Source organism: Paroedura picta, chromosome 4 (assembly GCF_049243985.1).
Source record: "Paroedura picta isolate Pp20150507F chromosome 4, Ppicta_v3.0, whole genome shotgun sequence".
Classification (NCBI taxonomy): Eukaryota; Metazoa; Chordata; class Lepidosauria; order Squamata; family Gekkonidae; genus Paroedura; species Paroedura picta.
This window is the reverse complement of record NC_135372.1, coordinates 75637344-75653784: the sequence shown is the minus strand read 5'-3', so window position 1 is coordinate 75653784 and position 16441 is coordinate 75637344. Positions and strand designations below refer to the sequence as shown.

At 43.9% G+C, this 16441-nt stretch overlaps 1 protein-coding gene across 13 annotated transcripts in view; it reads right to left on the bottom strand.

Annotated features, from left to right (window-relative positions):
• Window positions 1-16441, bottom strand: part of DOCK7 (dedicator of cytokinesis 7) — a 171458-nt gene that overhangs the window by 135584 nt on the left and 19433 nt on the right. For all 13 annotated transcript variants that reach the window (XR_013230236.1, XM_077333511.1, XM_077333499.1 and 10 more), the window contains exons 3-7: window positions 8466-8641; window positions 5897-5965; window positions 3228-3357; window positions 2921-3133; window positions 1004-1089 (exon numbers count right to left, since the gene is read on the bottom strand). Coding sequence is in view for 12 of the 13 variants with exons in the window: in XM_077333511.1 (XP_077189626.1) it covers window positions 1004-1089; window positions 2921-3133; window positions 3228-3357; window positions 5897-5965; window positions 8466-8641 (674 nt within the window). In the remaining variant the exon portion in view is untranslated. The remainder of the gene's footprint in view (window positions 1-1003; window positions 1090-2920; window positions 3134-3227; window positions 3358-5896; window positions 5966-8465; window positions 8642-16441) is intronic.

Below are 16441 nucleotides of genomic sequence, written 5' to 3'. Positions count from 1 at the left end.
GAATGTAGGAAAGCAAAATGTACACAAAAGGAAACAACTGTGCTTTTGTTAGGAACAAGGGCACATACATTGCATTGCCTTCAATGTAGTTCTCATCATGAAATGGGTATCTTCTACATCATGTTTTTACAAGGTACTGCTACTTATGCAATATGTATCTCCACCAAGGCCTTTTACCCAGCATTACCTCAAGCTGGCAAACATTAAGATCAGCTTGCCTAAAATATTTACTGACAAGGACTTCAGCATAGAGCCAGTACACAATAGAAAGAAGAGTGCTAATATCAGAGTGTTAATATCAGAGAGGCCCGGATTCAAATCCCTACTCAGTCATGATGCTCAATGAATCATTTTGAGTAAGTCACCACCTCTCAGCCAAACATACTCCACAGCAGTGGTCCGCAACATTTTTGGAGTTGCGGACTGGGGGGGTGAAGGCGATACGGGTGCTGTGCACGTGCGGCAGCCCCTGCGCAAACGCAATGCGCAGCAGGTCCACGCATGTGCATGTGTGCCCGGTGGGCCCGCAAACACACATGTGCGGCAGTTTCGCACATGCGCGGACCTGCCGCGCATGCGCATTTGCGCTCCTGGTGGGGCCGCACTTCCCTCCCCCCCCCCCCGCAGAAAGAAGCTTGCTGGCAAGCTAATTGGCCGCTTTGGCACACCGCGGCCCGATGCCGAGGCCTTTGTAGCCCAGCACCGGTTCGAAGCCCCGTGATTGGGGACCACTGCTCTACAGGGATGTGAGGATAAAGACAAAGGTGGAACTACATATGCTATATTTACTTCCCTTCCCCTAGAGGAGTGGTAAGATAATAATATAACAAATATAATACCCAAAGAACTCTACTCCCTGATCTATGTGTCTATACAGACATGGCCTAAAAACAAAATGAGTTCTCCCAGTTAATGCACTAAGCCTTCTTGAGCTAAGAATACAGAGATATATGAATAGTAATTTTAAAAACATTAGATATATCTTGGTTAAACTAATACTTACTTTAGTGACAAGCACTTCACAAGAAGCCTCTGCCCAAAGTGCTCTTTGGGGACTTCAGGGATACCCAGCCTTTCTATTGGCTCCTCCTGCAATTGGGCACAGGCACAGAATGAATACATGCAATGTTACTACAAAACATGATATTAAATAGTTGAGGGGGTGATTCCTCAAAGCATTAGAAAAATTTAATCAGGGTTTAAGGGCATTCACTGCAACTATAAATAATGATAAAGAGATTTTATTTAGGATAGCTACATAATAAGGAACTGAAGGTCTGTAAAAGAAGAAGAGTTAGTTTTTATACCCCACTTTTCACTACCAAGAGTCTCAAACCGACTTACAATAACCTTTCCTTCTTCTCCTCACAGCAGATACTCTGTGAGGTGGGTAGTGCTAAGAAAGCTCTGATAGAAATGCTATGTGAGCTCTGAGAACAGCTCTAAGAGGACTTTGACCAGGAAATAAAATAATAATAGTGTACTACAGGGAGCAATCCTAGGCAGGTCTACTGAGAAATATGTCCCATTGTATTCAATAGAGCTTATTCCTAGGAAAATGTTCTTAGGATTGTAGCCATAACTATGCACCTGCTTTATACTTTAACTAGTAATATAGCCTGCTGTACCTTGGATACAGCGGGCGCTAGCGGTGGCGCGGGTGCCTCCAAGTAGTCAGGGCGGCGGCGAGGAAGCACGCGGCTGCAGATCGTCAGGGTGACGGCGAGTCGGTGGCGAGGGAGCACCCGGCTCCGAGTCTTCAGGGCGGCGGCGAGAGAGCACCTGTGTGTGGCTGGTGGTTGCTCCCTGGCTGCCGGCCTGACGCGTCAGGGCACCGGCAGGGGAGTAACTGCGAGCCGCGCTGCGCGGGGCTTGCAATTGCTCCCTTGGCGGCGTGGCAGCAATTGCAGAGGCCCTGCGATTGTCAGTCCGGAGGAAGGGGCCAATCGGGCCCCTTCCTCATCACGGACAAAGCCCGCCATAACTCCTCCCCCTCAGGCCTTAGCGAATTTAGTCCGTGGTGCCCGCGGCGCCGCAGGCGTGTTAAGGATTTCTTCAGCTAAACTGACTTATCTATTTTCCACACAACAATTCGCTGGTTAGAACCAAGGTGCTTAATTATCTGCATCATGGGCAACATGCATTAAAAACAGAGTCTAATTTATGGGGAAGAATTAGAGTTTATGGACAACTTAAAGACTGGAACAAAGGTCTTGCTAGGACTTTCCAGTCTATTTTTTATATATTCCTTAATATTTAGCGCATCTGTGACAGACTATCAAGAGTGAATGCCTCACAGAGTCTAAGAACCTGGGAACTGTGTTGTATGTTCCTGCCTTCTAAACCTGAAGTGTCAGTGAAATTCAGAAACATGCTTGACTGTTAAAGCAGAAACTGAAAACAAAGTCTTTCTCCTTGAAATTTTAAAAGACCTTATTGAATGGCAGAAACACGTGATTACAAAGTTGCCTCAGTTTTTATCATCTGTTCTTATGCATCCTACTCATGATTCCACTTGCCCTTTTCTCTTTTGTTAAACAAAACATGGTGTTAATTTCAAATTTTCGACAGCCTTCCATGTGCCATTTCAAAAATAGAAGATAAGAAGGTGATTTGGTCTCTTCAGTTCCCTGGGCTGGGCCAGAACTAAAATATATACTGAGAGGGACAGTCATAAGACAACCACATAAAAGAAAATAGATAGAGGCTGCTCAGCAAGAAAGAAGAAAGAATAGGGGAAAGTCTGTGCCTCAGGAAGACATGCTCTCCATAGCGTCACAAACTCACACTGTAAAGAACAAGTATTCAGTAACTTACTACCAAAGTATTAGTATCAAAGAGGTGTGTGTGTGTGCGCGCATGCCTGCCAGTGATCAAAGGACAGGCTAGTCCGAAAAACTCTCAAGTATTCTAACCATACCTCTTCTGGTGCTGGATGCAAGCCGAACAGTTCCTTGTGTCGATTGGATTTTCTCTGATCATCATTTTGATGATCAATTTCTTCATTCGGTGTTCGATCCAAAAGATTTGGAAGCAGAGCATCCGGGAGTGAATTTTTCAGGTCAAAAATACTGCAGGCCCAGCTGCCACGGGGAGTATCATCTATTGACATGGATCGTCTTTTAAGATCATCCTGAAATTGAGGAAATTAAATGTGAAAAACATGACAGCTGCTTCTGCATTGAACAAAAAAAACTTTTAAGTGGCAGCCTCATAAGGCACCTTACTTGTTCATCCTGATAACCACTGCCATCTGGAGCTTCATCGGACTCGAAGATCTGCTTTGGTAGGCCTTTCTGCCTCTCCTTCTGCTTGTCTAGTGTGTTGGGATTAAATCCTGTTCCCAGTTTGTGATATCTATTCAAAATAAAATATAGTAAAGCAGTATCCATATAAGCCAATATATTAATAATTGAAAGTTCAAGCAACTTGCTAAAATGATAATTACTTTGAACAGCCTAATCTTAACATTATGATTAACTGAATGGAACAGCAGTTGCAATTTTGGCTCCTAAACTATAGCTCTCAGCTTCTGTAATACAAAGTGATTCTAATAGATTAGAATGGAGTTTACTTAGATAATAGTCTGTTGACTATTAAGGTTATCACCTTTACCTCTTTTAAGAGATACCAACATTGCTATCCAGAATCCATATAACCAAAGATACATTTTAAGTGTAACTTATCATCACTAAAATACCTGGTATATATACTACAATTTATGCTCAGTAAATTCTCAATTTATTCTCAATAAATTTTCTACTTTGAATAATTAATCTACTAGAGATTTATTTTCAGCTGCTTGCAAGATCATGTCTTTCTGTTACTATTACAAACACTATCATATCTAGTTGATATTTAGGCCATTTTATATTCTGTGACTGTTAATTTTGTGGTTTTGGTTTTAATGAATATGAAGAATTCTGCATATACACAGAATTCTATTATAAGCCAATTATTTACATATGAAAATAGGAAATTCCACAATGCACAGAGCAGCTCCTCAGTGAAAGGAATATGTGGATTTTGTCTCTATAGACCAGGCCTTTTCAACCAGGGTTTTGTGAATCCCTGGGGTTCTCTGATGATCCTGGAAGGGTTTACTAAATGGTAGGAGGGGTAGAAGATATAAGCGCAGACACAATGAACATTAAAAGTACCGTATTTGCCGGCGTATAAGATGACGTTTTTCCTCTGAAAAACATGCCTCCAAGTGGGGGGGTCGTCCTATATGCCGGGCGCGCTTCAGTTGGGATAGATATAGTTGCCCATAGTGGCCTCCCAATGCTCGCCCAGTGCCCATAGTGTAGGGTGACCAGAATTAAGGGAGGTGGCGGCAGAGGCGGCGCCCCCCCCCCAACTGGGCTCACCAACTCTTCTGCTTTGTGAATTCCTCCCGGCTCGGAACTCGCTGGGCCCGCCAAACTTGTGCCTGCGTGCACGCCCCACCTCGCCGCGGCAGCGACAGGCCCTCCCTCCCACATAAGACTCTGAAGCGGGAGGGGGAGTGAGAGTTACCCCTCTCCTCTCGCCTTTTTTGGGGGGAGGGAGGTAATCACTAATCCAAGCATACTTTCTTTTCTTTTTTTTTTTATGGCGCTCTCTCTTTCTCTCTCTCTCTCCCCCCCCTTCTGATGCTCTTTTATGTTTTATTTGGTGTGTGGAAGGTGTGCGGAGGAGGGGATAGTCTTATACGTCGAGTATATAACAAACTCTATATTTTGAGTGGAAATGTTGGGGGGACGTCTTATACGCCCAGTCGTCTTATACGCCGGCAAATACGGTAGTTTTTAAATGTGTTAAATATTTATTGGGTGATATGATTATGTCATGTCAACCCACTCCCGTCCTCCCAAAATGGCCAACGATGGGCCTGGATAGGGTGGGGCGGGGCCCTGGTTGGACGTATACACAGTTATGCTTCCCAACCATATTTTGCACAATTGCGCCACTCCTGGGGTTTCTCAAAGCCTGAAGAATGTTTCAGGGGTTTCTCAACTGTAAAAAAGCTGAGAAAGGCTGGATCTTGCCTTGTGTGTCTGGCTAGAGAGCTACTTCTTGAATTAGAAAGTCTATAAATTATCTAAATAAATTGTATAAATTACTCTCAAGGAGAAATTTCTAGTTCTTTGACATACAATCTAGATTATAGGAGAGGGGTGCTCTTATTACTGACTGTTTCATGAGAACCTACAAGATCTCTATATCAAAAAAAAATCCTAAGGAAGACACTAGACCAATGGTCCCCAACCTTTTTATCACTGTGGACCGGTCAACGCTTGACAGTTTTACTGAGGCCGGGGGGGGGGGGGGTAGCCTTTTGCCTAGGGATGTCGCTGCCGCCGCCTGAGCCCCTGCTCCCCTTGCTTTCCCGCTGGCACCCCTGACTTCCCGCCGCCCACTGGGGGGTGCTGACAGCAGCAGGTGCGCAGTGCCATGCCAAGGGGGAGCCCCAGCCATAGCAGCCGCTGGAGAGCACCAAAGGTGAGCTGGCGGCAGAGTGGCAGGGCAGTCCCCGAGGCAACAGCTGGGAAGGAGGATGAGGAGGAGCCTTTAAGATGTAGGACCACAGTAGCTCTCTTTTGCACACCCAAGCCATATGAGTTATTCCAATGACATCCAATGAACTATTTAAATGGTGTGTGATCTTTCTTATCTGTATAAGGCAAGCCCATCAACCTAAACTGCTTCCAGCCAAAAAATAGAGGTGAGGAAAAAACCCTCCTTTTCCCAAGATGATTCTCAGTGGCAGAGACTAAAATATGATCTCCAGTAATACAGCAATATAGTAAAATAATTGTTCTGAATATTCATCCATTCATCCTCTGAAAATCATTAACCCCCCAGACCATCTCAAGAGTTCATTTCCTCTCAAATACAAAAACATGCTACTTACTTTCGGTTCACAATGGCCCAATCTTCTGTGTATTTTCTTACACAATCCTTGACATGGGGGTCCATTTCACTATTGTAAAAAATATACATACAAAACACTTTTTTCAAACCACAAAAAAATCTATTTTTAACCATGTTTAACTTAACCATGTTTTTACATTATACTAATAAAAAGAGCTTGCATTTTGCAAACACAAATATGTTCCCAGTTGCTCCTTGGTCTGACTCATAGATTGTTAAAGCACGTAGGAGAGAAATTCATTTCCTTTCACAATATTGTTTGTATTTTAACAATTACAATAATTAAGAAAAACAAGTCAATGACTAAATTTGGCCAGATTCAACAGTACCTGAATAATGAGGGCATTGCAGTAGGATTGTGTCACTGTACAATATCTGAGAGTTACACTTTTAAGTCCATTGGACAACTGGTATAAAAGGGTTTAATTATGCATAGGATTGCACTGGCAATCACATAAGGAGGCTTCTGAAGGCTGGTAGCCCAGAGGTGCAAGTTATCCACTCTAGTTGACTAAAACAAGTCACTGCTTCCCTCCAAATGCTTGCCTTCACAGCTCTTGCCAGTGTTTTCCTGCAAGTGCCCTTGCCCTGAAGCTTTTTCTACCTTTATACGATAGAAGATGCTCCCCTTGAAACTGTAGGCTGAGTCAAGAAGGAAAAAACAGCAAATTGATTAGATGATAGGAAAAAGCAGAGACTCCCGTCTGGAGCTTAGGACAGTTTCAAGGACAGCAATACCCCCCCAAGGCGATCACAGACTGGCAGGACTTGTTATCTCTTGTTATCTCTATTTCTTTATGTAGTTTCCTTTTCTTTCAAAAGCTTTACCAGGGTATAGCTATGAGTGGGGAAGTGTGACAGAAGTAAGTTTTGTTCCTGAAATCCATCAGTCGTACGTGAAGTGTTTGCAAGTTACATGTGGCCTCCAATACATTGGAATTATGAACAAAACAGTAAAATGTTTGTGACATTTCCCTAGCAGGAAGGAAAGCTATACCAATTGACTCTGTGTTTTCTATCCCTTTGCCTTTTGTAATACCCCTACCCGCCATATATTTTTATTTCTTTGGTACACTGAACAATATTCCTCTTGGTCTCTTTTGCACCCCACCCCTCAGCACTGGTTTTCTTAAAACTCTGACTTTTTCCTTTTCTCTATCCAATATTTCACAACATTTCCCAAATACACCTATCTCCTTTAAGAATGAATAGCAGCCTTAAATTTAGAACAAAAGTAATATATTCAGAGTAGAGCTGCCATGTGCCCATGCTGGGCAGATCTCCTACTCCCCCAGCAAGCCTTGCCTGCAAGCATTCCAGAAGCCAGCAGCAGAATCTTTTTTCACCACAAGTAAGGGCACTCCAAAGAAAATGAAGAGAAGTCATATTGGTCTAGGAATCATCAGAAATTCTACGGTAAAACCTCACATCCCTAATTACAAGTTATGTAAAAGAAGAGGAGAACCCCTCTGTAGCCCTAATAATACCCGGTTTGTGTGCAGATGACACACCAGGCCCAAATGGCCCCCAGTGGGGGACACAGACTCAATAGGGAGAAGGCACTTCCCCACTGAGGGACAATCATGGGTCTTCCCTGCCTCTGTCCTTGTCATTGTCTTCCTCCTTCAAGCTGCTTCTGGGTATTCGGCAACAAGGAGGAAAAGCCAGCCCCGTTCCATGGCATAATGGTAAGCCAGGGGGAGAGGGCCAGCCAGCCACACTCCATGGGCACAGCACCGGCCCTGGAGGCCTAGTTCACCTGGCTGGGCTGCTGCATTCTCTGAGGTCTCCTGCCCATCAGGGAATGGGAGAAGGCTGGCCAGTTTCTACAGCCTGTTGTTATAACTGAGTTTGATACTAATTCATGGCTAAGTACAAAGAATGCTTGTACAATTTATTTATTTAATATATATTTTTCATATTTATCCATGCAAACTGTTTTAGCCAAAATGGTAGGTTTCTGTCTCACCAAACAAACAACCCTGATTCCACACATTGGTTGAATTTGCTTTAAATTTGTTTGCACACTGTATTGAGCACCAAGGATGGGCTTAACAAAAATGGCTGTCTGATCAGATACTCAAAGAAGTAAACTGAGTGCTTATATGTTACTTTCATTATTAAGCACTTCATGTACAGTATATGGTTGCAATGTTTATAACAAGCAGTGGATGCTATGCTAGCATTATTGTTTCCATTTTGTAGATATGAGTGAGGAGGCTGAGAAAACATAATCTGCCTAAATCTGCCTTGTGACTTTGTGGCAGATTTTGAATCTGAATCCTCTCTGATCACAAGTCATTCTCTTAAGAATTGTGCTACCCCAACAAAGCAACACAGTTCAAATCAATATTTAAACAATGTTGGTATAATAAAACAATATTGAGAACTAATAGATAGAATGATTTTCTCTCTCAGATGTAAAACATATCTCCTAGAAAAGATAAAAATAGGTTTATATTTGTCAATGCCTTCAACTTGGGTCATCACCTTAACCATGCATATTCATATATGTTTATACAGGATTAAGCTTTTTTTTTACTCCTTACCTCTCTTCAGGTACAGCAGAAACAAGTGTTCTGCAATCTCGGGGAGTATAGATAACTTCAATATCATCTGAAGGAAATTCAAGCAAGTCTCTCAAAGGACCGGAATCCATTGCAAGAGGATGTGTAAGAAGATAATCTTCTAAATCCACTGGGTCTACAGGCTCAGTAAGAGGCACCTAAAACAAAAACAAAATAGATAAAATATATAATTGGTTAAGGAGGAGGGGAAAAATGGGTTTTCACATAGACTGCACACTCATAGCCACCCCCATCAAAGTACACGGACTGAGTGATATCAGTAAGGGCCAGGTTGTGCATATGTCCTGCAAGAATCATCATGTAGAACCCCGTATTGAATTAAGTCATCCAATCCCACAAGTATGACCAAGATGGATCATGTCCTTAAGTGTTAGTACACAGCATTCTTTCCACTGCTCATTTGTATACTTAAGAGATCCTTTGTTGTCAATCAGTATGACCAGAGTACCCTATTATATTTTCATCCCATCATAATTCCAATGGCCTCACAGCAGCACACATCCAATGCCATTATAGCTAGCATTACACACACCATGAAATAACAAAACAGTGACAATAATAACAATAATGAAATAATGTGTGCAAAGTGCTTTGACCACCCTAAGGTGCTAAATGCTAACTCATATACTTCATGATCCAAAGGGGAACAATGACTGCTGTATTTTTAGCAGTATTCTCTATTTAGATTCCAGCACTCACCAAATCCTAACATAATGGGAAAAGGGGATAGAACAAGCAGAGTTGGCATAAGATTTTCTTTCCGTAGAACTGAAGCCAACAGTCTCAATTATATTGTGAAAATAGAGGAATGCAACCTTTACAAAATAGCCAGCACACTTACTAAATCTAGCATACCAGCCCTTCGCAGGAGCAGGATCTGTCCCAAACCTTATATTTCAATCAAATAAATCAATAGGAGCAGTTCCTGTCCCACAGAACAAGGCCAATAAACATCCATTTATTTTATGCCAGCCCGTTTGTAGAGCATTTTATGCTGTATTTCAAATGCACTAGTTTGACGCTTTACTTCTGACACTGATAGTACAATCCAAATGTAGTTATACCCTTTTAAGCCCATCAACTTAAATTATGTAGAAGGGTGTAACTCTGCTTAGGATGGCACTATATGTGAGGCACTTTCCCTTTCACCATAAGACTAAGAAAAGTTATCAAGGGGACTCGGCAGGCAGCATTTCCACCCTTAGGTATAACCAAGCTATGAAAACTTCAGTACTGCTTAGTTGCTATGTCAGATTAAAATAAAGCCTCAAGGCAGCACCTCCATTACTTTCCAAATAAATTTCAAATGTAAAACAAAGTCTTTGGTCTGTCCTTCCTTCTCAAACAGTGCTGCAAAATTAGCAAACTGACATTTTGTGAGAGAAACACATCCAAGCAGATCATTTAGCTGTATAGCCTGGATCATAACTTGGTTCCAAAAACCTTGCAACATCTAGTATCGTTCTGTCTAAATAGCATAAACCACTTAGATCTCCCACACAAGAAATGATTATGGGAAAGAACATCACCCCAAATTTAAAGCTGAAGCACTAAAGAAAGTCATAGCTAAAGTTAAAGAGGGTTAGGTAACCATATTATATTATACTAGATCAAAGCTAAGGACAGGTTTTGAAGGGCCCCCTGGGGCGCGGGCGGGCACCCTATTTTTATTATTTTATAATACATAAGCCTGAAGTTGCTCTTGCAGAGACAAGATTTGGGGGCACAGGTTAAGAGGCAGTGTTGCTTCACGTCTACAACTATGTTTTTAATTTATTTACATGAACTAGTTAGTATGACCACATTCTCAAACAAATGTGGCTTCTTGTCAGCCAGATATGAAGCAGAGTCAGTGTCGTAAATATAACCACCAGAGTTTTCTTCTCGTCCTAGCCTCTTACCACACCTGTGACTTTTAAAGACATATTTGACCAATCACTGGTTTTAATACATTTGCAAACTGGAGACTGCCACCATCTTGTTTCTTTACAGAAAGCCAAAAGCATAACCTGATAATCAGCTCCATCCAGCACCTCTTTGTGTATTTATAGTCAACTATAATTCTACAGAGGATACAGAAAATATTTATATGCCATCTTTTCCCCCCAACCTAAGTTTTGAAGAGATAAAAAGCCCACATAGTGTTGTCTGATTGGTCTCAGTTTGGCTTCTGTTTTTAGAATGATAGCACAACAACATTCAGTATTTCCAGTTTTATTCATTTGTGGCTGATAATGAAAGCAGAACAATGAGGCTAGCTAGCTATGAAGAGAAAGATTTCTGCAGAAAAAGACAACTTGGCCTCACTGTTCTTTCAAAAAGGGGAACGCCACCAAAAGGAAGAAGAAAAAGACTTGAATCCTAGCAGCATAAGGGAAGAATGCAGGAGCGAATCATAGCTGTCCTGTGCACCACTTAAACTGAAGAAAACTGCCAAACAGCAGGAAAGCACTTTCCTTCAGCCTAAAGCTGAAATAATAAACAAAACAAAACCAGGACAAGAACACAGATATTGATGTCCCAACACTCAATATATTTAATCCCAATTTGGGTCCATGCAGGACAAATCCATCTGTGACTACTAGCATGGTGACTAGAAGGGATTTCTATATCTAGAGGTAGTAAATCTCCAAATACCAATGCTAGGAGGCATCATCAGGCTAAATGCTAACTCTATGACTTGGCCTCTATGAACGGTCTGCTGGCTCTCCAAAGCAACTGGTTGGCCACCGTGTGATACAGGATGTTGGACCAGATTGATCATGCTAATAAAGCAAGACTCTTCTTGTGTTCTTATGAACCTCAGGCATCTCTGAAGCTCAGAATGACTACTGGGAGATCCCTCATTTCTTTATTTATCTTTTAAATTTTATTTATTTGTATTTATATGCCGCTCTCCCTTGTGACTCAGGGCAGTTTACAGAGAATATTAGATAAGTAACAGTACAATGAAGTTTGATAACTGAATTATTATAATATTATTATTATTTAAATTTATTTCCCACCACTCCCGAGATCGGCTCATGGCAGGTTACAATCGTCCATACTAAAAACCTCAATAAAATCCCATTACAACAGTCCAAGGACAACAACAAAAATATACAACAAACTCAAAAACATAGCAGTAGTCCTCAATCTCCCATTCCCCAATAAAACATCTAATAAAGGGAGTGGGAAGAGATATCCATAGTTAACAGATGGTCTTAACATTGCCTACCACCAGGGGAACCCCAATCAGATCTTCCTTGCTGCCCCGGCCTCAACAATAAATCTGGCGGAAAAGCTCTGTTTTGTACCAGCTGCAATTTCCGGATCAAGGACAAGGGCAGGCCCATGTAGAGCGAGTTACAGAAATCTATTCTGGAGGTGACAATCGCATGGATCACATGGCCAGGTATTCAGGGGACAGGGGATAGTAGCTATGCCTGATGAAGGTGGAAAAATGCCTGGCAAGCTATCATCTTGACCTGTGTCTTCATGGTTAGTGAGGCATAAATGGTCACTCCCAGATTTCTGGCCTGGGGCATAATTTGCGTCCCTGTCAGGGTGGGTAAACACACTTCCTGACCCGCCCCCCTAATTCCCAACCACAAGACCTCCGTCTTGGAGGGGTTGAGTTTCAGACTACTCAGCTCAAGCCATTCAGCCACTGCTTCCAAACATCTGGCAAATGGTTCAGGGGGGGGGGAGTCCAGGCAGCCGTCCATGAGGATGTAGAGCTGGGTGTCATCAGCGTACTGATGACCACCCAGCCCAAAAATCCACACCAGCTGGGCCAGAGGAGGCATATGAATGTTGAAGAGCATGGAGGAGCGAACCACACCCTGGGGGACCACCAAAGGGTCAATCCTGCAAGGATCAACCATCATAACACTATCAATCGTAACATAACATGTTAAGGTGGCGATTACGAACACAATCCCATAGAGTAGGTTTATCTGGATAGGGGACAATTCCGGGGGTCCAGTAGATGTTATCACTAGTGTCGACCAAATATATGGCGGAAGAGCTCTATTCTGCTACCACAGAAGGGGGAATGACTATGAGAAAGCAGCCAAAAAATGCCCACAAAGAAGAGTCACGTCCTACAGGAAGGTTTAGAGCTAGAAGCACTTCTGGGGAAGTCTGTAACATTTTGCCACAGGTTCCTATTTGATCCCTATATATATATACATTATGCAGACTATAACATCAAAATAACTTTCAAAAATAGCAGTCAGAGGCCCTGTGCCAGCCAGTAGGACAGCAAAACAGGTTCATCCATGAAGTTAGAGTGTAGGTGCAGTGCTCGGATGAAGGGGAACCAAGTTGCTTCAGAAACTGCATGAGGATGCACACACAAGGCAGAAATCTCCCAATTCCAGCCTTTATTTTTTTTGATACAGCAATAGAACAGGGAGTTTAAAATACCGTTGACGCTGGGGAAACTCAAAAGAAGAGTCTTGTGGCATACTGAAGACTAAAAAATCTGTTGCAGCATAATCCATTATAGCTCACACAGTGTGCTCAAGATCACAAAAGCTTATGCTACATTAAGTGTAATAGTCACTCCAGTATCATGGGACTCTTCCATTGCAAGTCTATCTCCAAAATGATGTTTCTTCCTTTCTTTCCCTGTCCCATCCCCCCCCCACACACACACACACAGCTGCCTGGTTATATATGAACACTACTGCCTCCTGGAGAGGACTCACTTCATAGAATAAGACCACTATAATCTGTAACATTCCAATACTGCTTCAAAATCTGGGGAAAGGACAAATGCGTGTGTCAGAGCAGCATTATAAAGCAACTACAGCCTTAAGAGTCAACTGTACTAATTTCACAGGCAGAGATTAAAGGAAATGTGACTCAAATTCAGTTAAATCAATGTACTAGGGATTTTTTATTTTACGTTCTCATCTTCTCAGTTCTTCCCAATTCACCACTGGCTGCCTTAGTCACTGTCACATTTTGTCCTAGATTCAAATGTTGCCTGAGCTAAACTATTTACCAGTCATATCCCTATCATTCACTTATCCCAAGATGCGCATAGTCCATATGATGCTCATAGTCCATACCACAGTACCTACATAAAGACTATTACACAAGCAATATTAACTATTAAAAGGCTAAAACACACTATACGTTATGCCATGATATCTCAGTAGAACAGTAGAACAGAACAGTAGAACAAAAATAAAAGGATAACAAGTGGATAAATATGGCCTACTTCCTTCAAAGACAAACACAGAGATTCCATTAGTCTGCATTTCTATCAGTCTCTGGTTCATTTTCTTATTCAAGCATGATTCAATGGCTAAAATAAAATAATCTTCAAGAGAGTCAATAACCCCCGGTAAAGCTATCTCTTGGGGAAGTACAACATACACAAAGATAAAACAAATATCTATAGCTGACACAGAATGTACACAAATTTTCCCAGTCTAATAACATGTTTTTGTTGTTGGACAGGAAGCAAAACTAATTAGTTAAAGAAGGAACCTCATACTGAAAGGTGAATTCAACAAGGGCCACAAAAGTTAGCATGCTGGGAGGGGCGGGTATAAATTAAAAAATTAAATAAAAGAGTTCGGAAGAGGGGTTCAGCGTCAGATCAAGCACATTTTGTCCCTCTGCCTTTTCAGATGACTATCATAGCATGACCATGTAAACAAACATAAATGTCAAACTTGGAAGCCAACATTAGCCTCGCCATCTGTGCAGCCAGAAATACTCCCCATCACCTGAGTGAACAGGCAAGGCATAAATTCATGGTTATGAAAAGGAACTAGTTTGTGTCAGCTTATTGGCAGATGAAAGATAAGCACATAATTTTAAACTCTGTTTTTAATGGCAGAGAGGCGGAGAAAGAGGGTTTTGGAAGGTCAACCTCTCTCTTTCCTGGCTAGAACTATCATTATAAGGGATTTCTTAATACCATCCTCCAGGTAACCAGGTTGCCAATTTCTATTAAGAAAATAATTTTTAGACCTTCCTTCAGCAAGCCATATCAGGACATGGAATATTGTGCCAACCCAGATTTCAAGGTTTTTTAAAAGGAAGATTCTACAAAAAGTTTCAATTCGTAGAAACATAAAACTGGAAGGGAAACAAAATGCAAGGACCGTCAAATCCAGGCATTCTCAACCCAAGGTTTTGTGATCGTCACTTGAGTGTAGCAAGGATATCTTAAACCCACCAAATATTATTCAGGCAGTGCTTAAGATAGACATAATCATATGGTTTCTGTAATGCAGTAAGAAGGAAAATCCAAAACCCTTATGTAAGGGGTGTTTACGATTTTTGTAAAATTATATTTTATTACTTTAACAAGCCGTAAAACCGGTGACACCCAGGGATGCAAAGGGCACTAGAGGGCCCTCTGTTCCCAGCCCTGCCACCACCTCACCTGCTCCTCTCGTTGTGGAGGTGGGCTCCCAGTTATTCTTCTGAAAGTCTGCCCTCCCCTGCCCTGGCTTGACCTGGTGTCAGCACTGCAGGAAGCATCAGGCGAGGCGGGGCAGCAGGTAGCGAGGGCGTAGCAGTGATGCTAGAAGCATAGGGCATGGAGGACAGCATGGCAAAGGAGGCATACAGCGGATGTGAGTGGGCGGGGTCAGTGGCCAGTGTGAGGGCCAGCAGTGTGGGCAGGTCAGTGGCGATGAGGGCACGCAAGTGGTAGAAGAGCTTCTCCAGCACAAGGAAGGCAGCCAGGTGCTGTGCCCCTCACTGCGCCCCACCAAGAGATGCGCCCACAGAACCTCATACACCCGTGATGCCGCCACTGGGCAGGCTCTGAGCAAGAAAAGGGAGAGGAGGAGGAGGAGGAGGAAAAAGAGGAGGTGCCATCACCCCAGTGTACTCACCCTGCATCCACCTCCCTATGGCGTACCAGCTCCTTCAGCAGCAGGAGGAGGTGGTGGCACCGGCACCCCTGGCAGGGCAGGATACCTCCCGCCCCTCATCCAGGCACCTCAGCTCCCACCCAGTGTGGTGAGCACCTCCTGCATCGCCACCACCCCACCCCCGTAAGTGCCGCACAGAGGGCCTGGTAGATGGCTGCAGCTCTTTTGCCCTTTCGCCCTCTGCAGGCAGCGTGTGTCTGGCTGAGAGGGCAGGTAATGCATGTATGGCTGCCTGGTGGTGGCTGGTGCTCAAGGGGCCAGTCCAATCCAGGGTCGCCCAGATTTACTGTGTAACATCTGTAAACCGCTCTGCCGTTAAAAATAAAAGCCTAAGGGCAAATTGGGAGGAGTTAGGGCAGGCGCTGTCCGTAATAAAAACTCGGCAGGGCGAATCAGGAGCCGCAAAGCGCCTCCTGATTCGCCCCTCCGACTGTCACTCCTGGCCCAAGCAGGCAATGGTGAGGCGCGCGAAGCGACGCATGCCTGCTTGCCCATCATGGACTGCACCTCGATGCGGGGAAAGGAGCAGGGATGCTGCATCAAAGATGCGGTGGCCCTGCTCCTTTCCAGCCACGCGTCCTCCCAACTTCTGCGCGAAGCCGCACAGCAAGGCCACGGCTCCCGCTCGCCCTTCCCCCGACGAATGCGCCGCCACCGCCGCCGGCCTCCGGAACCCCACCGCTGCCCCTACTGACCCAGACAAGCCACCCACCGCCGCTACACCCCCTCGCTTACCACCCCCCCATCCAGCCCCATCCCCACGTCCCACACCTCCTCCATCGCTGCCCGCGCCAACACCCACCCCCCAATAAGCCGCGCCTACTCTGCCGCGCTTCCCACCCAACACCCTACACCCCCACATGATCCTTTTCCCCCAACACACCCACCCACCCTCTGACGCGCCCCTACTTGCCGCGTCGCCGCCCGCTGCGTTCTCCCACGCCACGCTCCAAACCGCTCCAACACCACTCCTAGGCCGCACCACCCGCGCGGCTAGGCCGACACCAACAGACTGAGCCGCGCATGCGTCGTTCGGTTCCATCACCCTAT